The sequence below is a fragment of the Perissodus microlepis genome, chromosome 8 (assembly GCF_051167445.1).
Source record: "Perissodus microlepis isolate ML-2025 ecotype Zambia chromosome 8, ASM5116744v1, whole genome shotgun sequence".
Taxonomy (NCBI): Eukaryota; Metazoa; Chordata; class Actinopteri; order Cichliformes; family Cichlidae; genus Perissodus; species Perissodus microlepis.
In genome coordinates this window covers 9,110,595-9,130,756 of record NC_140468.1, presented here as the reverse complement: position 1 = coordinate 9,130,756, position 20,162 = coordinate 9,110,595, and the positions used below count along the sequence as shown (strand labels likewise).

Below are 20,162 nucleotides of genomic sequence, written 5' to 3'. Positions count from 1 at the left end.
CTGGGCTACACCACAGTTTGCAGACAGATAAGCAAACAAATGTATTTAGACACACAAAGCCACACACACAGATATTAGCAGCAATGTGTTTTATTACACAACCAACTTCAGAAACAAACATAACTCAGAGTTTATATCACTTATATCTGCAATATATTTTAAAAGTAAAATAAACAGCATTCCTTTAATTTCTTTTAGGATTCATTCATATATTAACCTGCTCAGTGTGAGAATTGATCCAGTCTAGTTTGGTTTTCCCTTCGTGTGGATGACAGGTGGTCAGAACAACAAAATCAAAGCAGTAAAACACAATAAATCAGAAAATTGGGAGAGCACTGTCCAGCCACGTTGAATACTGCAAAAAAGTTCATTTGGTGTACTGGAGAAGTTTTTTAGTAGTTTTTAAGAATAAACGGTCGTAGTGAGCATCTATGACACGACAGGGCTCTCAGATGGAGTAGAGTCGGAGCTGCTCCTCTATGTCTCCCTCTGACACCTCCCCAAAAGTCTCCTTGTTCTCTTTCAGTAGCTGAAAGATTGCAGTCAGTTGCTCATGCTGCACCCTGGGAAAAAAAGAACAAAAGAAATACTGAGAGGTGAAAAATGCAAACAATCCTGGACATGTTGGATTACTTTCAAAGACTTTATTTACACTATTTAGTTCAATAATATGCTCAAATAACCAAAACACACAACACTCAAAACAGGAATGGTTTTACAGGTGGAGGCCACTGACGATTGACTCTATGAGAGCAGGACAGGGCCGTAGAAAGTTATTAACCCATCAGTAGGACCTGTATCTGCTCTGTTGTGGATGCAGGAACAGTATAAGCATTCCCAGAACCCAAAATATCGGCAAGCCACTGGTGTGACTGTCTTTGACCAAACAATCAAGAAACATGCTTCATGAGGGTGGCCTGAGCAATGTGGAGCCCAACGGGCATTTGCCACAGAATACTCGAATTGGCAGGTCCACCACCGCTGCCCTTTGCTTTTCACAAATGAAAGGAGGTTCACACTGTGGGTCTGGAGAAGCTTAAGAAAACAACATGTTGCCTGTAACATCATTCACCATGTGTGACTTGAGGATGGGTCAGTTATGGTCTGGGAAGGCATATCCATGCAGGGAGGCATGGACCTTTGTAGACTAGATAATGTTACTGTGGAGATTAGGAAATTATTTTACTGTTACTATTCATAACCATTATCATTACTATTGCATTAGTTATCATTTCATCAAAGCATTTATTGAAGCTGTGGATGTTACATTAAAGTCTGTATTTCAGGTGTTAGCATAATCACATAATAATCTTTCATTGCAGGTGCAACTGTAATCATGTTATACACATTGCATTTTTGTGCTTATTAAAGAGTTGAAGCTCGGTCAGTTAATTGATGGTCAGAAGCTTCGGGCGGCGCGACGTCCGGCCGATCTATTGAGTAAAGTGGCTTAGAGCTATGGAAGAATTGCATACATGCTTACAATGCACATACACCACATAAACAGGCCTGAACAGAGGCCTGTGTGTATTCGGCAAACCTGCAGCGTTGGAGTTTGCCTGGTAACAGATGACTCAGAATAAGTCAGGAAGTATACTTCTAAAATGTCTTTGTCGAGTGAGGTCATGCACTGAGGTCAAGACACACATAGTTTGCCTGCACACACATACACAGTATATAGACTTGGTCCTGCTTGTAACTGCATTTATTTTGGGCCCGCATAAGTGACAGTTTAGTTCCAGAAGTAAGCGAGAGTAGGAAAATCAACAGGAAGCATCTGGCGGTGGCGGAGGAGCAGAGGAAGGAACTGTTCTTTTTGAATGTGTCAAAGGTTTTGTGGTTACTGTAACTGATGCATGTTATCTATCTGCTTTGACATCATAAACTATATCCTGATATTATAAAAACGACTGCTGGTGTATTGTTCGGGGGAGATCGACGCCGATTGTGTGACAGTGCTCATCTTCCCCACACGTGTGTTCAATAAAATCATTGTTTTGACCCACTTGGACCTGCAGTCATTTGTCTCTCATCTCAATCACAAATCGGGACAGTTTTGGTGCCGTGACCCGGATTGAGGAGGGACTTTGGTTGGTGGTCTGGCTGAGGTCCAGTGGTGTGGTCAAACGGACGGACAGGAGCCAGCAGGTCGACTGAGTGACGGGCCCTTAATAGAAAGGTAAGGCACCACCTGTTGATTAAAGTAATATCCAAAGGTGCTGAATTGGAAATTAAGCTAAATTAAATGTTCACTCAGTAGAGTTTCTGGGGAAATGTCCGTGGTGATTTTGGGTCATTAGTGATAAAAGTAAAAGTTTGGGGAATATTTGACTGACAAAATTTATTGCTGTTAATTCTGGGGTGAATTTTAAGTTAATAGGTTGTGTGTTTAAGTTAATATGTTACGTGTTTAAGTTGATGTGTTATATTTGTTGACTGTGACGCCAGCCAAGCAAGGTTTAGATTAGGGTATTTGGCTAAGGGATTTTATTCCCAGATTGAATAGCAGAATTGGATTCGGGCATCAGATAAAAAAACTGTATGGTACTTGGAGTCCACAGTGATGCTTTTAAAAGTATTTAAATTAGTCTAGGACCGGAGTTGGACTTCGTGGAGCGCAGCTGTTCAGCGTGTGGCAGCGACTGGTAATCGTGGACGCGCGGTTACCCCTGGCGGCGTCCAGTTAGCTCGGGTGGTGCCCGTGGGACTTCGGACACCCGTTAAAAACCAAGTGGTCAGGGACCACATTTTTACTGCGCTGTTTGGGTGAAGAGTTGGACTCGGCCGTGACCATTCAACGTGACTGACAGGTGAGCTTTAAGTAAAGCTGAAGGCGCAAGTGGGATACTTAGACGCTGGAGGTGGAGCTTCCTGTCGAGCCGCGGGAAGCGGTTATAAATTAATTAGGGCTTAGAAATTTGACCGCTGTCGGTGAGGGCGTTCCCAGAGCGGGTTGATTGACCAGCAAGGTTGGACCTGGGCTTAGAGGCTTTTAAATTAGTCAAAAAGTTAGGTGTAGAAGTTCTGAAGAAGTGATAAGGAACTGTTGAATAACTTGTCTTGGCATCTGGTGTCTTTTGTCATGTTTATACACGTCTGAGTATATAATTAAGTGTAAATTGGTTGTTTGAATTGCTTATATTGATTATAGCTGGGTGTGCTGTGAAAGTGATTTGATACAGAAGCTGAGTGTATGAGGATTAAACAAAATAGTGTGTGTTTGTGGTGTGTAGAAATCGCGGCAGGAGGCCGTGTCACGAGTTGTTGCAAACTGTGAAGTCAATTGGGGGGTTGAATTTGGTTTTATATTTTTTTAGGGGAAGAGAAACCGCGGTATCGAATCCGTGGCGCAGTTTGAAAAATTTGTGAGGTGAACAAGGGCGGACGACACCCGCTCTGTGTGCCGTCTAGGGCGTTGTCCGGAATAAGCAGAGAAAGAAGTGTCTCGCAGAAAGTTTGAATGGGACTGCGAAAAGCATGAGGTGTGTGTGAGCCAGCCTCGAGGGGCGGGTTCACAGGTGGAACGAACGAGGAGTAAAATGTGTGTGTGTGAGAGAGAAAGAAAGGTGGGGGCGAGTGACCAGGCTGCGAGTGTGTGTGAATTCCTTGATGACAAAAGAGGGAGAAAGAGTGGATTCGTTGATTTTCTGTGAAATAATAATAGTCAAGAAATCATAGTGATCAAATAGGAGAAAGTGAACTGAAAATAAATAAATAAAACTAAAACAGTGGATTAGTGTTAAGGTAATGATAAATAAATTGATAAAATTAACAGTGACATTTAAAGGTGATCAAGTATTCAAGGATGAATGGAGGATTTGATTGCTGACTGTATGAGAACGGTTGGGGTGAAATGAAAATGAGGTTGGAAGAGTGAGTTAACAGGTTAATGTGTGGGTATAAAACAATGGGGTAAAAAAAGAAAAAGAGAAAGAAAATGATGAAAACAAAGAAAATAAAAAGTGTGGAAGTGTGAGTGAGAAATTGTCTCCAACTGGGGGAAGCAGTGATAGTAGAGGTCACCTTCTTCCCCTGGTGGACACAAAACGAAAACATAATTTGGAGTGTGGTGGATGAAAATAACTAATAACAACATCAAGAAGATTTTTTGTGTTTGCGGTTAAGAGCAAATAAAAATTCACATTTGGGGTTTAAAGTCAGTAGAGTTCAAAACAAAATAAGTAGAGATGTGTTTCTTTAGGAGTGATGAAAATATATGTAGTCACAGTGAATAATCAAAGTCTCTCAGTCTGTCGATTACAGGTGGGGAACGGACCTGGATCAATTCTCCATGGGCAGCAGTCGGAAGAAAATTATAGGTTAAAATCATTAGAAACAAAAAATAGAAACACCCAGCCAGAATTTTTGGCTGAATTGTTTTGCGGATTCCCGTGCTCATCCTGAACAAGCAAGCTCCAAGGAAGCTAATCTCTCCCTGAAGACACAGAGTGCAGTTCCAGAAGCACAAGCATGAACATCAACAGTGGACAGCAGTCCAAGAGACAATACCAGAGTTATGAGCAGAGAGGTCCAGCAGCACTATGGGCAAACGGCATCAGAAAGAGAATATCCACCATCTTGATTGGATGGATGGAGATGCGTTTCCAGCAAGCTGCAACCTCACTGTGTGTGAAGGACCTTTGAGAAGACTGTCTGAGTTTGACATTTGCCATGTTTGGAGTGAGGTGGCAATGAAAGAGACAGTGGGACAAAGAGATACACGGGACAAAGCTGAAGAGAACTGACTGCCATTGAACTGCAAAGTGGGAGAGAAGAACGGAGAGAAAGGAGCAGGTGAGGACAGAGGCTGCTGTTTTAGTGTGGGGAATCAAATTGGGTTAAGGAATCCAGGGAGACAAACGACTGCCTGGAAGTGGAGGATTGACACAGTGTCCAGACCACCACAAAAGGGGGAGGAAGACAAGCACTGAGCTATGCAAGTGTACTGTTAGGAAAAATGGAAAAGTGACACCACACATGCACATAATATGCACTAGAGATAACACAAAATCATACATAAAGTGTAACACATTAAAAGAGGGTATTTGTAGAAGGGGTTAACAACACACAGTGTGGTTGCCTATGGTAACCTGCAAGCATTTGGGGTTTAGCTGTGCCTGACTATGATAGTTTTTCATTTAGATGTTTCTGAAACAAAATTTGGAGTGAACGGAGTTTTGTTTCAGAAAAAGGGGGAAGGTACATAAAAGGACACACAGAAATAGAAAATGTATTAACCCGACTAACACACACACACACACACACACACACACACACACACACACACACACACACACACACACACGTAATGAAGCTCATTAGGATCAAACACAATTTTAAGTAGGTAATACTGTTACCATCATCCTGTCTGGTTTATTGAGTGGGTTGAGAACTGATACATAGACGACTCAATTAGTATTATTTTGGGGAACATGATAGCAGGGGTGAACAGAATCCTGCAGCCAGAGTTTAAATGAGTGAAACTAGCAGATTTTTTGTTTTTGTTTTTGTTTTGTTTTTGTTTCTGAAGTATGGGGAAGGTTTTACCATGGCACCAAGTTTTAGATTTGGTGTTTTTTCACCTATAAGAGAAAGAATATTCTGTGACAAGTCCTAAGACCGGGCTTCTGTATTTTTATTTACTTTGGTTTTACAGTTTTATCTTTTATTTTTCATTTTATTTTTATTTTTTGAACAGTGCACTGATTTCTGTTTGTGAATTTCTTTTCTTTAAGCAGATCTGCACGACGGGAATTAAAAGCGCTACACATCGTCAAGAAAATTGTTGCAAGTGAGTTTCTCCACATTAAAATGGGCTCTGGAGAAAGTCACTTATCTGGGACAATTAGAAAGTAAGTCCCGGCCTGAAAAGGATTCAGCGAGGTAATCCGATCTAAAGTTCTTCTTTTTCTTTTGCAATGACGTCATTTTGCTGAGGGTGGAAATCTAAATGCGACGATAGGTTCCACTATCAGCAAAGAAAGAATGAATGAATGTATGAATGAATGAGTGAAAGAGAAAAAACTGACTGGTAAAAGATGACAAAAGCTGACAAGACTTGACCACGACTCAAGGTTAACCTCCACCTAGACAGGACGAAAGGGTGGATGAATGTATGTGTGTTTCTTTTACAGGAGCAGAAAGATGACAGCAACATCTGAGGTTGCGTGAGCTTTGGCCGTACCGATTTAGCTTTTAAATGCCACCTTCGGTGTCTGTGCATCTACCAGGGGTGTTATTCACTACCTTGTGTTGCTCACAGAGGTAACTGTGACAAAGTGTGTATACATCTGCGCAGTGCTAACATTTGCATTTTCTTGTCTACAGCATTACAGTTCTTGATGTGGTTTGATCATGTGATTTATAACAGGACAACTAGTTAATGTTTTTCTACTACAGGATTTCTGGGCTTATGTGTGAAGAAACTGTGTTTATAGGTTATGAGTTGGTGATGCTGTTACACTGTGTTGTTGGGAAAATGTGAAGGTTACTTTGACAATGTGAATAACATGTGAGACATTCCCTGTATTGAAACTAGTGTCACTTCTTTCCACAGCTATGGATGGTTAACTTTATGGTCTTTTTATAGCACCTCTGAAACCTGTCGACCTGCGCCTGACCACCGGGATGGTCAATGTGTGTTGCTAATGTTTGTTTTGCTTTTATTAAGAGTGCATGTAGAGGATTCGGTAGAAAACAGACAAGTGACATGAGAAAACAAATAAGAGATGCAGTGTTTATGGAATAGTTTAATATGCGGCTCACTAGCTGGCCACTATTGAGCTCATAGTGATAAAACGAGTGGAGTGACATTGCTTAAGGAAAAGTCACCGATTAAATTGTGGAATAAATTGGGATGATTCATAATTTGGGACAAATTATGGTAATAATAGTGATTAGATGATTTAATGATTTGAGAAAACCTGCACATGATACTTGTCTTTTATGCTGAATACTTTATCACTCTTATGGTCTATAGTTGGTTGCAAATGTGAAGTTTGATTTAACAGATTTGTCTTCCAGGATACAGGCTCCAGGTGGAGCTGGGAGTTAAACGGGACCCATTTTAAAAACAAAGATTTGGCAGAAGTAGAACAGAGGCTGGGGGTGCAACACAGGTTTGGGACAGTGTATCATCCTCAGTCCCAAGGGAAATGAGAAAGAATGAACCTAAATTTGAAAAACGAAATAGCCAAAATTTGCGCACAGACGGGGCTAAACTGAGTCGCAGCCTTGCCAATTGCATTAATGATTATAAGATGTTCTGTTAACCAATCCACAGGTTACACGCCGTATGAGCTGTTGACAGGACGACAGTTTCCAGGTCCCTGGACAGCAGTCCCGGCTGAAGAGAGCATAAAAAGTAACAGAACGCATGCAGAACATTGGAAAGAATTAAAAGCTCTTGTGTCCAGTTTCACACAACAGGTTGCAGCAGGAGTGAACACGGTGGACAGGTCCGTCCCCGACGCTAAGGCGGTTAAAGGTCATCAAGCGAAAGTGGAAAGAACCTAGGTGGACGGGGCCATATGAAGTGACGGCTCGTACCACAACAGCGGTCCAGTTGAAGGGGAGAGGCGAGACCTGGTTCCATTGGTCTCAGTGTGCAGTAGCAGATGAGAGCTTGGTGGAGACAAGCTCATCTCCAAATAACATGGGTGCCAAAAAAGAAATAGAGGCAGAATAAACCCTCTCACCCGTGCAACAACTAACCAGTAGTCTACCTGGGAAGTCGAAGTAAGAAGAGAAGGATCGCAGAGCATCACTTCACTCAAAGAGGAGGTAGCTGAGTGGCCTGAGGAGTAAGACAATAGGAGGGATGTTGGCCTTTTTCAAAGGCCAAAGAGGAGGAGTGTGGAGATTAGGAAATTATTTTACTGTTACTATTCATAACCATTATCATTACTATTGCATTAGTTATCATTTCATCAAAGCATTTATTGAAGCTGTGGATGTTACATTAAAGTCTGTATTTCAGGTGTTAGCATAATCACATAATAATCTTTCATTGCAGGTGCAACTGTAATCATGTTATACACATTGCATTTTTGTGCTTATTAAAGAGTTGAAGCTCGGTCAGTTAATTGATGGTCAGAAGCTTCGGGCGGCGCGACGTCCGGCCGATCTATTGAGTAAAGTGGCTTAGAGCTATGGAAGAATTGCATACATGCTTACAATGCACATACACCACATAAACAGGCCTGAACAGAGGCCTGTGTGTATTCGGCAAACCTGCAGCATTGGAGTTTGCCTGGTAACAGATGACTCAGAATAAGTCAGGAAGTATACTTCTAAAATGTCTTTGTTTGTCGAGTGACGTCATGCACTGAGGTCAAGACACATAGTTTGCCTGCACACACATACACAGTATATAGACTTGGTCCTGCTTGTAACTGCATTTATTTTGGGCCCGCATAAGTGACAGTTTAGTTCCAGAAGTAAGCGAGAGTAGGAAAATCAACAGGAAGCATCTGGCGGTGGCGGAGGAACAGAGGAAGGAACTGTTCTTTTTGAATGTGTCAAAGGTTTTGTGGTTACTGTAACTGATGCATGTTATCTATCTGCTTTGACATCATAAACTACATCCTGATATTATAAAAACGACTGCTGGTGTATTGTTTGGGGGAGATCGACGCCGATTGTGTGACAGTGCTCATCTTCCCCACACGTGTGTTCAATAAAATCATTGTTTTGACCCACTTGGACCTGCAGTCGTTTGTCTCTCACCTCAATCACGAATTGGGACATTACCCTGACTACCGTTAGGTATTGGGATGACATTCTTGGACACATTGTAGGATCCTACACATATACAGTAGGTCTGGGGTTCCAGCTGGTCCACAACAATGCTAGGCCTCATGTTGCAATAGTATTCAAGATTCAATAAGTTTATTGCCATGTGTACCGCAAAACACAAATGGTTATGCAGAGCAATAAAACTCATACATTCATACATTGCAGGTTCCCTTCACACAACTAAAAGAAAGTCATAAATAAGTAATACAGGGCTTTGTAGCACTTGTAACTTACGTAGCTTATGTGTGGGTGTAATCAGAATTCAAAGTACAAGTAGTTGGAACACAATCACAGTGATAATATATACAGAGTATGCAATATTAAGGTGTATATGTAAAGATATGTACAAAAACTGCAAATTTACAGGTTAATATAAATGTAAAAAATGGCAAATTTACATTTATGGATAATTAAAGTTTGACAGTAGCCTGATGGCCTGTGGATAGAAACTGTTGTTTATTCTGGTTGTCCTTGCTTTCACACTCCTGTAGCGTCTGCCAGATGGCAGGAGTGTGAACACTGTGTGCTGTGGGTGGGTGCGGTCCTTGACGTTGTGTGCCCTTTTCCTGAAATGAGTGCTGTAAATGTCCTGTAGTGGTGGGTGAGGTACTCCACAGATGAGTTGTGCTGTTTTAATAACACACTGGAGAGCCTTTCTGTCCTGAGTGGTGCTGTTCCCATACCACACTATGATGGAGTTTGTCAGGATACTCTCCACTGTGCACCTGTAAAAGCTGCTGAGAAGTTTGGAGTTTAATTCAAATTTTCTCAGCTTCCTTAGGAAGAAGAGTTGTTGTTGAGCCTTCTTGGTGATCTGCCATGTGTTATGGGTCCAGGTGATATCCTCACTGATGAGGGTGCAGAGGAATTTGAAGGTCTTCACCCTCTCCACCCGAGTCTTTTTGATGTGTAGTGCAACGTGCTGGTATCTCCTCAGCCTTGGGTCAAAAATAATCTCCTAAGTCTTCTCAGCATTTAAGGAGAGATTATTTTCCAGGCACCAGGACACCAGCTAGGCCACCTCTTCCCTGTAAGTAGTCTCCTCTTCTCCAGTGATCAGCCTGACGATGGCCGTGTCATCAGCAAACTTAATGGAGGAGGTCTTGCTCTTGGAGTGGACGTAGTCATAGGTGAAGAGGGTGTACAGAAGTGGACTATCCTCTCAAATCACTTTATTGCAATTGAAGTGAGTGTGATGGGGCGATAGTCATTCAAACAGGTTATGTTTTTTTTTCTTGGGGAGGGGCACTATGGTGGTGGACTTGAAGCATGTGGGCACAGCTGACTGGGTGAGGGACAAATTGATAATGTCTGTAAACACCGCAGCCAGCTCTGAAGAGCAGACCCTCAAAGCACAGCCGGGGATATTGTCAGGGCTGGCTGCTTTTCAGGGGTTAGTCCTCCTCAGAACCTTGTATAAAACTCAGTCGATGTCACAGTGAGTGAAGAGCTCTGTGCTGCCTCCACTGGTAGAATCCCTCTGTGATAGTTGATGTTGAGGGTGTCGAAGCGAGCGTAGAACGTATTTCGGACTATAAGGCGCACTTAAAATCCTTTTTATTTTCTCAAAAATTGACAGTACGCCTTGTAATCCGGTGCAGCAGATATATCATTGCCTCAACGTCCACCTTTGTCGTAGCGACCACCATGCACATTATGTGGTACTCAATTGTAATGGAAAACCAACTGATCCGAGTCGAGTCGTGGCAAGTTGTGGTGAGCTGATAAAAAAAAAAAAAAAAGGGGCTATTGATATTGATACCACTGACTGCCCCTCTGCTTTGCTGACCTAAATCCAATGGAGAATACTTGACTTCAAAGTAGAAGTTACATCTACAATCAACATGTTTTAAAAAGTGCTTTTTCTTTCTTTTTTTTCCTTCTTCTTTTCAGGTGTTGCATTTCTTTGAGTGTGAGTAGTGAGCAAGTGTTTGCAGACAAGTCGGCATCTTTTATGAAAACTATGAGTGCCCAAAGCAATCTGCTTGCTGAACCATAAACATTTTCTATGACCAATTTCATAAACCAAGAGCAAGCAACCTCCAGTCACCACTTCAGAATCAGTCAGGGCACTTTTCCTATAGCGACCATTTGTTACCAGACGGTTGTTGATCGGTCTGTGGGACTGGGTCCTTAAATATTTACCAGATGGAAGGACTAAAAAGTCATTAACAAAGCCAAATTATCAATAGTTTGCAGGGTTGTTTAATCTTATTTATGATTCTGCAGAAGGTTTGTAGCAATTCTAATATAGTGAAGAGCGCAAAAGCTTTGTAGGGTGTTCTCAACTGCAGTTTTTAGTCAGTTTAATTTTTTGATTAGTTTTAGCAATCTGACTAGAGTGAAGAATAAAACAACTGTAACAAGTATGCAGCAGTATGTATGCAGCAGTGGTACCATGTGCAGAATACACAAACAGTCAGTGCAGGCTAGCAATAGTTGTCAAATGAATGTAAATTCTCAGTTTTCACTAGGCCAGAACATGGCACCTTATTCCTGTTTTCTTTTGTTGTTGCTCCCAACCTAGACATATGTAGGCAGACTGAACATCCTCCCATGGTTTGCAGTCATGAATTTTGGCTCCGCAGAAATTTGCTTAGAGTGAAAAGAAACCACAACAAAAACCTACAAGGCTACAAACTCATCAACTGACTTGGACCAGCATATGTGAGCTATAGGCATCAACATTTTACTGCAAATGTTATACTACTACTGCAACTAAGAGAAAGGAGGGAACAGCAGAAATAATTGTGAACTTCTAACAGGTAAAAGTTATAAACACAAAGACATTGAATGTCATATCTTGTAGAAAATAGTTTCAATAAAAACGACATTACCAGCATCAATGTGACTTTGTATCAGTTCAGACTGTCTAACATTTAATGACTTATAATTGATTCCTGAATATTTTATGAGATGACTGGGGTTGCTTGTCTCCACAGGTCCTTGTGTTACATTACACTGACTCCACCGTGTGGCAGAGGAGAGGAAATTCCTGGAAGGATCAAACACTGGAGATACAATCAACACCTGTTGTGACACCTGAGGATCACACATCTAATGTGGAATAAAGGGGCAGCAGGAGGAGTGAGAGTGTGATCAGGTAAGCAACGCTCCACAGTTACATCAGTCGCTTAATGGCCAATGAAGCTTAAAGAGCTGATTAGTCAGAAAACACTGCTGAGGTCAAGTTTGAAGTAGTTTTCATGCAATGGCCAGAAAGTGACTCTTCTGGGACAAGCAGGTGACAATGAGTCATACTTTACCCAGTTTGCTCCTTTTTCAGGATTACAGACAGTTAAAGTTTGTGGTGAAGTATATCCTGCAATGATAAGAGCAGGGCATGCAGAAAAAAAAACTATTATTTTTCACCCAGCAGTGCTAAAAAAACAAAAACAAAAAAAACTTTAAGTGTTTTTTTTTTTTAAGTTGAGTGCCATTCATCCATCAGCTAATGCCTGGCAAAGACTCAATCTTGCCTTACTCAGTCTAGCCTAAAGCTGTGCAGTGATACAGGAGCTAAAGATGGAAGGCTCAGAGTGTCAGTCTAAAGAAGCACAACCACACGTGAGGCAGCGTAGATAAGGTTAGAGGGAGGAGGGCGCTGAAAAAGCAAAATAGATGAAAAACACACATTTAGTTAAGATTGTTTTTAGAGTTACAAATGTTAAACTAAGGAGTGATGACATCCAATTCTGAGATTTCAATTTGCAATGTTATAGATGTTTTTTATAAGTTTATTTGCCATAAGAAAACATTTTATGATGCTTTAAGAATAAAGTGCAAGCCACTAAACGTGAACCTTTAAATGCTCTAACAGCCTGATTTCTGTTTAAAAGACAGATTCCACATACAGGCAAAACACAAAAAAAATGGATGTGGCTTTGGATTGTGTTTCCTAACAACACCTTCAAGCATGCTGGGGTGGTCAGCTTCAAACCAGTGCTAGCTATGCCATGTTAAAGACTGCAGTTAAATCAATCAAAAGTTCTGCACGGAACCTTTAATAAAAATGATTTCTGGTCACCAGGTTGTGTACAGGTAAGTGTCATGATGGACAGTTTTGGAGAATAATAATTGCTTGTTGCTGATTAATAAATTGCCTTTTTCTATAGGCTGAGCCTTGAAACTGGTTTTCATATTTGTAGTTTTCACTGACCTCTGCTCCTCCTCCAGCTCCTCTTTGGTCATCATCTTTTCCAAGTGGTGGGATCGTGCCTTTCCTGGGACGTACTTCAAGGAATTATTTGCATTTGATTCCACCTTTTCTGCTGAAACAGACCAAATTTTGATTAAAAACAAACAAACAAACAAACAAAGGCCAAAAAAACCAAAAAAGGAAATCTAAAATATTTTGCTCTTTCCAAGTGAGTAAAAGTGCATACCATTCATCCCCGCTCTCTCTGATGCTCCTTCAGTTTGGGGGTAAGAAAAAGCACACTTTAGGAGCTCTGTATCAGAAAGCCCAATGAGCGACCTTCGGCCTGTCCCTGATGAAGCATCGGATGATGACTCTGCCTCTAAGATTGTATTCCTAGATCCAGGCCTTGACCAATCAGCCAGGGTTTCCAGTTCTTCAGATTGAGGGTGGGAGTGTGCTTCCTCCTGTTAGATAATTAAGGGATAAATGAGGAGAATCATACCATACTTTTCAATGTTTTCCTCACAGACAGTGATGTCACTGATGAATTTACACACTCAGTAAGCATATCCTGGATTTCCCACACAGACCCAAAATGAGGGGCCTAGTGGTAGTTGTTTTTTTTTATTAAGTTAAAAAACAACTACCACTAGGTACAGTTTATACTTCTCATTTTCTTGACTGATCAAATCATCTCTTATTTTTGAATTATTGCCAAAAACTATCAGGAATGATACACCTACTATGATAAGAGAAACCTTTATTATTCACATTTGAGATTCAACTTTGGCTCAAAGTAAGCATTTTATCAAAATTTATACTGAATAAGGTCCAATCAGCTGACATACGCAGCTGTCTACAAAGAAGGTGAAACATCTTTGTGAGGAAAAGCTACAACCTTAAAATTCTGATTTCACGTTAATGCATCAGTACTGATATTGTATTCACATGTAACGTTGTAAACACTAATACATCAGAATTAGTGCATTTTTTACACAATCTTTAAGTTTACGGTCATTTTAAATCGAGAATCATAGAAATAAGGATCTAAATGTTTTTCTGAGCTTCTATACTTGGGTTTGAGTCTCTCAGTGGGAGGGATAGTTGTGAAACAGATTGTGGGAGATCTACGCAGACCTCTATCTGTGTTTACACTAAATGCCAGGCGGATTACAGACAGGCTACTTACAGAAAGCACAGATTTCACTACATCCCAGTGATCGTGTGAGCTCCCGCTGATTTCGCACCAGTCGTCCGCATCCTTCTTCTTTTTCTTATCGGGTAGATGGCCATTCTGTTTCGGCCCGGATTGATCTAATCCTCCGGTCACACCATCTCTGTGTCCGAAATAACTCCGCGCATTTGCAAAGTCTGCTGCAGGCGAAGAGCCGTTAAAAAGCGACGTTGCGACCACAATGGCGAGAAGCGTAGAAATAATAGCAAATAATACAAAGGTTATATCCATTGTAGGCGTGCCTTGCCCCCGTGTCGTGACTCTTAAATGCTGCTGTTCCGCTTTCCGTTCACTTTAACCCACCGTATGCGCTCAATCGGCCATCCCGCTGCTTGCAGTAATCCCCACCAAACATCAACGTTAACGAGCAGCGTTTACGAGACACGGTACAATCTCCTCTCCGAGCTGGACGTCACATCCTCTGGTTCCGCCCCTCACTCCATGTGAGCCGAATATCCCTGCGGTTATATCCCCAAGCTGCCGTGCTTGTCAGGTGGGCATGCACGGCCCTCTGCAACGTGCTGGGTCTCGGCTCGCCGCCCGTCTGTGCAGTTAATCGCATCAGCGGCGGTCCTAGCGCACAAAACGAGAAACTAAAATGGTTTGTGACAGAGCCCGTGTGCCTAAGGTGCAGGCTGATGAAGTCAAGCCGGGTTTACCGACAGTTTATACATAAGGTGTTCTCACCTTAGTGTGCACCTTCCAAGTAGTCTGCATCACGGATTAAAGTGGAAGGTGAACCAAGAGCGAACTACATGAGATGGATGGATGGATAGACTGTAGAGGTGGCCACAGTACGGATATTCTGTACTTAAGTAGAAGTACAAGTACTCGTGTTAAAAAAAATACTCCGGTAAAACTACTGAATCAGCTTCTTTTCTCAAGTAAAAGTAAAAAAAAAAATTTGTACCAGTTATTTTGATGCAAAGCTAACTGAACTGTCCTATATTCATGTAATAACACAATAAATATACTTTATTTTAGTCTAAATTTTAATACTAATAAATGTTCTCAATTTATTAGGGTCAGCGAGGGAAAGCAAATGTGTTTGGGACAACGAAGCATTCAGACCATGATTCTACATGCTAAAGCTACTGGACAGGAGTTTTTTTAAAGGGCAAAAAACCCCCCCAAAAAAACAAATTACACATAACCAACACTTTTTATGTCAATAACCCTGTGTTATCAGAACAAAGTCCTCTTTTCTTTGTTAATGTTTCGTGAAGTGTGTTTGAATCTGCACTATAGACCCCAAAAAGGGTCTAAACCCACCAATAAAATGAGATCATAAACTCATTAAGAGAGTGTTTCTAAGGTTATAGACAAAGCGAGCCAAATACATTCTGTATAAATAATTCTATACAACCCTTTGATACTGGTCAAGATGCCCCCCCTACTGGCCATTAGTAGGAATGCAAATTTAAGCCATTACATCACTTTTACTTTTCCGACCTTGAAGGAAAACCCATCCATCATCTATCCCTCCTACAACAAACAACTACAGTGTGCATCTGCAACTTTTAAGTTTGAATTTTTTAATAAATAAATGAATAATATACAGACTAAAGATCAACTTACAAACATAGATGTTGCTAATGTAAATGATGGTAAATAGTTTTACAACTACCCTGAGCACCAGTGTAGTCTCCTGTTTGATAAACTTTTCTGCTAGAAATGACAAATTGTCCACCAAAACTGTAGTTGCAAAATAAAATGTTGACATTAACTTTAGCAGAGTTCACCCACTTTAACTTTTCCATGCCCATCTTGGCTTACATGAAGCATTATAATTGTTATGGTTTTACAATTATAAGCACCCCATCAACAACTGCTGGGATTAATTATGGAGCCTATGTTTTACACACAAATCCATTTCAGAGTGCATAATTAAACATATTAAATATCTGTTTATATTAATTTTATTTTCTGTTTTGATATAAATTCAAAATTATGTACATCAAAGGAAGTTTAAATCATTTATTTGCTACAAGACCACCAACTCCTGCTCCTCTGGGAGTGCTTATAGTGGCTCAGTTATCAGCTGCTTATAGGCAAGTCCACAGAACATGTTTTTGGGCCCAATAGTTTATCTGTAACATGGAGCCAGCTTTGAAGGTTATCGACTGCTGTATTTATCCTCTGAGGTAGTGTCAGTATGCCGCCCCAGCCTTCCCATTTGTGTGAACAATTCATTTTAGCATATTTCCACAGGCTTAGCAATGCTTTCAAGACAAAGTGTCACATTTCTATTGTAGATAGATATTAGCTAACAATTAAAACATACTACACAGTGATGATGGTCATACACACACACAAAAAAAAAAAAAAGAACAAAACACCCATCAGATTGTTATCAAGTATCTTAAATCAAAACCGTCTGTTGCTATAAACACTTTTGAGTTGTCAGATATCGATGGATCAGTGTTTTTGACTTGTGACAGATTATATGATGGATGCAACACCTCCACCTAGCTGAGGCTGGGGGTGTCGCACATCCTGAGGAACTTTTGCATGTGAGGCAGACGTGTTAACCACTGAAAATCTTTACGGACAATGACTGCTGTTCCCAATAAATGGCACAGTCAGTGGAAGCACAAAAAACAGAAAGAAAAAAGTAGAACACTGTAGCTTTTAACTGGAGTTCTATATTGCTCAGCAGCAATATAGACTCTAAACAAGCACAAAGTGTGAGAAATGAAATTATTTTATTTTAAACAAAAATGTTTATTAGCATTCACCGTAAGCACTTACAAGACATTTGAGAGGTTCACAGAGGAATGCAATACACATCATAAAGCAGGCAGAACTGCCCTTGAAACCCTTCAACTAAGAGTCCCACTGGAACCACTTTCAAAGCGAGCAAGACCAGTTATCAACAGTTGATAAACCATAGAGAGGAGCAAGGGGGGGAAAGGAGGAGGGAGAATAAAAAGAAAAGAAAGAAGAGGATCTGTACAGCACATGGAGGGAAGGTGAAGTCACAAGACAGGAGAGGATGGATGATCTGCCACACCTGTGAGCTTACAAACCGGCAAACAGCAGCGGAGGGTCGAGCCCCGGAACACACCGGGCACTCAGCACCGCAACACGCCACACCATGTCACCACCGCACTGCACCGCATCTTAACAGCTAACCAGCATTATTCAACTGCTACACAACTGCGCCTAGTGCACAAAAGATACACAAGAAAGAGGGTTAGAGTCATAGGAAAGCAACTTTAACCAGACAGAAAAAAAAATTGACAGAAAAGAAAAATGCATGCTGCTGGATTAGCAAGTCACAAATTAAGTGGGTTGCTTGTCACTGAACAACAAGCCATTTTCCAAGTAAGAGTGGTAAAACATAGCTGTAAATACACTGAATAACACCCCCTCTTTTTTTAAACAACTTCAAACTTTCCATAGCTAACTGGGAAGGGTGTGTAAACAAGGGTTTTCACTGGAGGAAAATCTTTAGTTCAGAGTAATTAAGTGTAAAAATCAAAGTGAAAAAAGAAAATTTAAATGACGGAAGAAAAAAAAAAACCTCACAAATACCTTTGAATAAGCTCAGCTTTACAAACAATGATAAATCATGCCAAATTTACAGAATTTGTTTAGGTAGATCAAGTCAAATTAGACATTTAAAACATGTTAGACCAAGTTCCAATAACCTTTGAGTCTGCATTCAGTGGCAATATTTGAGTCCACTTCAATCTGAGACTCTTCCTGATGTCCTCAGCATAGCATCAATCATTTGAGATCTGGAAGGAAAGACAGAACAGAGTTAGCAAGAACCAAACCCAGAGGTTACATCAACTCCTGCAGCTGACCTGGATTATAACATGTAATTCTGTACTGATCTTTCTCCTGACACATCAAACTGGCTCTATGGACATTAATTTCTCTTAATAAGCCTAACATTTCTATTTATTGTCACAATAGTTAAAAAACAAAAACACCCTTCCTCTCCCCAAAACTAGCTCTAACAAGTCTCTTACACTCGGGCATATTTGAAAAACAAACCTCGGGGTCCGTTCCCTTTGTGAGAGGCGGAGGACACCACAGTGCATCTGCCTGTGGTCCCTGTGAACGTACCTCACCACACCACCTCATACACCAACTGACAGCCCGAACCACCGCCATGACGACCTGCTCCATAGCAACCACCGTTGCCTTGTTGACCTGCTCCTTAGTACCTGCCATCGCTCTCAGCAACAGGCAGGTCACATGGGCGGGTCACACACTAACTGCTCTCACACTGCAACACCCCCATCTCCTCCTCCTCCCTTTGCAAACAGGACTCCGCAGCTTGGAGGAAAGAATTCCACATTTAGGTGAACGTTTTGAGTGAAGCACCCCCCCACACGTCCCAACCACCCACTCCCTCCCATACATACTCAACAAATATCCCAATCTCCCATTGCCTGTGCATGCTTTAGATTGGCTGGACATGCAAGAAAAGTAAAGCACACACAGAACTAGGACTGTTGGCTACAACAGTCCAACTCTTATTTAAATAACACAAATATCAGGGATTCTGCAGACCTTTGTATGTAAATGGCCATAATGTCAAAGACTGCAGAACACCAACCCAACTGGTGCTGATTACCACCCTAGTTAATATAATTGAAACTAATAATATAAGCCACCCTTTCCCCTTTATACCGTCATGTTGCATCTGCATTTGGGTTAAGACTCTGCTCCGGTGTCCTCTGGGGATTTAGGTCTACTCTTGGATTTGGACCTGGACCTGGACTTCGACTTTGACCTGGACCCTCTGTTGGAAGCTGGGGTTCGACTCCTTGACTTGGACCTGGACCGGGACCGAGATCTGGAGGGTGACTTTGACTTGCTTCGCCGGGGGGTTCTGGATTTGGACTTAGACTTGGACCTTGACCTGGAGTAGGAACGGGACCTGGAGCGGCTGTAGTGGTGGCGGCTCCTAGATCTAGAGCGGCTTCTGCTCCTGGACCGGCTGTGGCTACGTCTTCGACGGCGAGGACTGGCTGAACGGCTACAGACAAAGAGAGAGAGAAACAATATAACAACTTAGTCAGCAAAGGTCCTACAGCTTTTTTTAAATAGGAAAATGTGAAAGTAATTTTTTTCTGTTTTCATTCACGACTAAACAATATATTTAAGTTACCAACAACTATTTATACCAAATAATGCATTTGTAAACTACCTTGCGCTCTAGCCACCATGTCAGTGAGGATTACCAGACAATCTTTGGCTGGTAAACATAAACAGTGGAAGAATGCTAACTACTTTCGTTTAGGTCACCATGTGCTTTGCAAACAGCTTAGTGTAAACAGTCCCTTGCGCTAAACTAACGACCTAAATTACCTTCTGCTTCTGCGTCCGTATCCGTATCTCCGTGGCGGAGGGCCTCTCCGGCTGTACATGGAGTCTGGCGGCCTTCCGTATCGAGCCATCTGAACCCGAAGCTCCCGCCCGTCGAGCAGCGCGCCGTCCATGGCGTCCATTGCGTCTTCGGCGTCGCGCTTGTCGAGGAACCGCACGAAAGCGAAGCCTCGGCTCTCCTTGGTGTACCTGTCCCGTGGGATATACACATCTCCCACACGGCCGTATTTTTCAAAAACTCGGCGCAGAGTCTCCGGCGAAGTTCGGTAAGTCAGGTTGTCCACCTTTAGGGAGGTCATCCCCTCAACGTCTGGCGGCGGCCTTCCGTAGCTCATTTTCTTCTTCTCCAGACAACTAAGCAGGCCAATTAGGACAAAAACCTTTAGACCCTAGCGTGCTATTAATCCGCTACAATGCTAGTTAAAGCTGTAGCTGATGAACTGAATTTACAATCTCGCTGTTTTTCTGATAGTATCGTTCTGCTTGTTTCTTTCACCGCGCTGTTTTTCACGTGAAATGGCGGCAAGGACCCTTCCTTTTCCCCTTTCTTTGCGCCCGTGTTGGCTTCCTCTGATTGGCTGTCCCAAGAGTCACTTTAACGCTACACTGCCCCCTGTGGACAGGAGGTTACTTGTAACGGCGACT

The 20,162-nt window shown here is 41.7% G+C and overlaps 2 protein-coding genes across 4 annotated transcripts; both read right to left on the bottom strand.

Annotated features, from left to right (window-relative positions):
- Window positions 1-74: 74 nt before the first annotated feature.
- mxra7 (matrix-remodelling associated 7) lies at window positions 75-16,752 on the bottom strand. 3 transcript variants are annotated; one of them, XM_084937346.1, is made up of 5 exons: window positions 14,127-16,752; window positions 13,182-13,401; window positions 12,956-13,067; window positions 12,063-12,118; window positions 466-563 (listed from the first exon to the last, which is right to left on the bottom strand). In XM_084937346.1, the coding sequence occupies exons 1-4, from the start codon at window positions 14,400-14,402 to the stop codon at window positions 12,085-12,087; spliced, it is 642 nt and encodes a 213-aa protein (XP_084793472.1). In that variant the 5' UTR covers window positions 14,403-16,752; the 3' UTR covers window positions 466-563; window positions 12,063-12,084. The 3 variants fall into 3 exon arrangements, with proteins under 3 accessions (XP_084793470.1, XP_084793471.1, XP_084793472.1); XM_084937344.1 differs by lacking the exon at window positions 12,063-12,118 and having other exon boundaries at window positions 75-563; XM_084937345.1 differs by lacking the exon at window positions 12,063-12,118 and having other exon boundaries at window positions 75-563; window positions 12,956-13,064.
- Window positions 16,753-16,859: 107 nt separating this feature from the next.
- Window positions 16,860-20,087, bottom strand: srsf2a (serine and arginine rich splicing factor 2a). The gene is made up of 3 exons (XM_084937347.1): window positions 19,500-20,087; window positions 18,819-19,167; window positions 16,860-17,914 (listed from the first exon to the last, which is right to left on the bottom strand). Exons 1-2 carry the CDS (start codon window positions 19,850-19,852, stop codon window positions 18,843-18,845), a joined length of 678 nt encoding a protein of 225 aa, XP_084793473.1. The 5' UTR covers window positions 19,853-20,087; the 3' UTR covers window positions 16,860-17,914; window positions 18,819-18,842.
- Window positions 20,088-20,162: the final 75 nt, after the last annotated feature.

What these genes read in the sequence shown, in the direction of transcription:
- mxra7 (XM_084937344.1), bottom strand. Translation starts at nt 14,402, where the DNA reads ATGGATATAACCTTTGTATTATTTGCTATTATTTCTACGCTTCTCGCC. An exon ending in TAGTGAAATCTGTGCTTTCT is followed by an intron (nt 13,402 to 14,126) that starts GTAAGTAGCCTG and finishes ATTATCTAACAG; the next exon opens with GAGGAAGCACACTCCCACCC. An exon ending in AGAGAGAGCGGGGATGAATG is followed by an intron (nt 13,068 to 13,181) that starts GTATGCACTTTT and finishes GGTCTGTTTCAG; the next exon opens with CAGAAAAGGTGGAATCAAAT.
- srsf2a (XM_084937347.1), bottom strand. Translation starts at nt 19,852, where the DNA reads ATGAGCTACGGAAGGCCGCCGCCAGACGTTGAGGGGATGACCTCCCTA. An exon ending in TACGGACGCAGAAGCAGAAG is followed by an intron (nt 19,168 to 19,499) that starts GTAATTTAGGTC and finishes CTTTGTCTGTAG; the next exon opens with CCGTTCAGCCAGTCCTCGCC.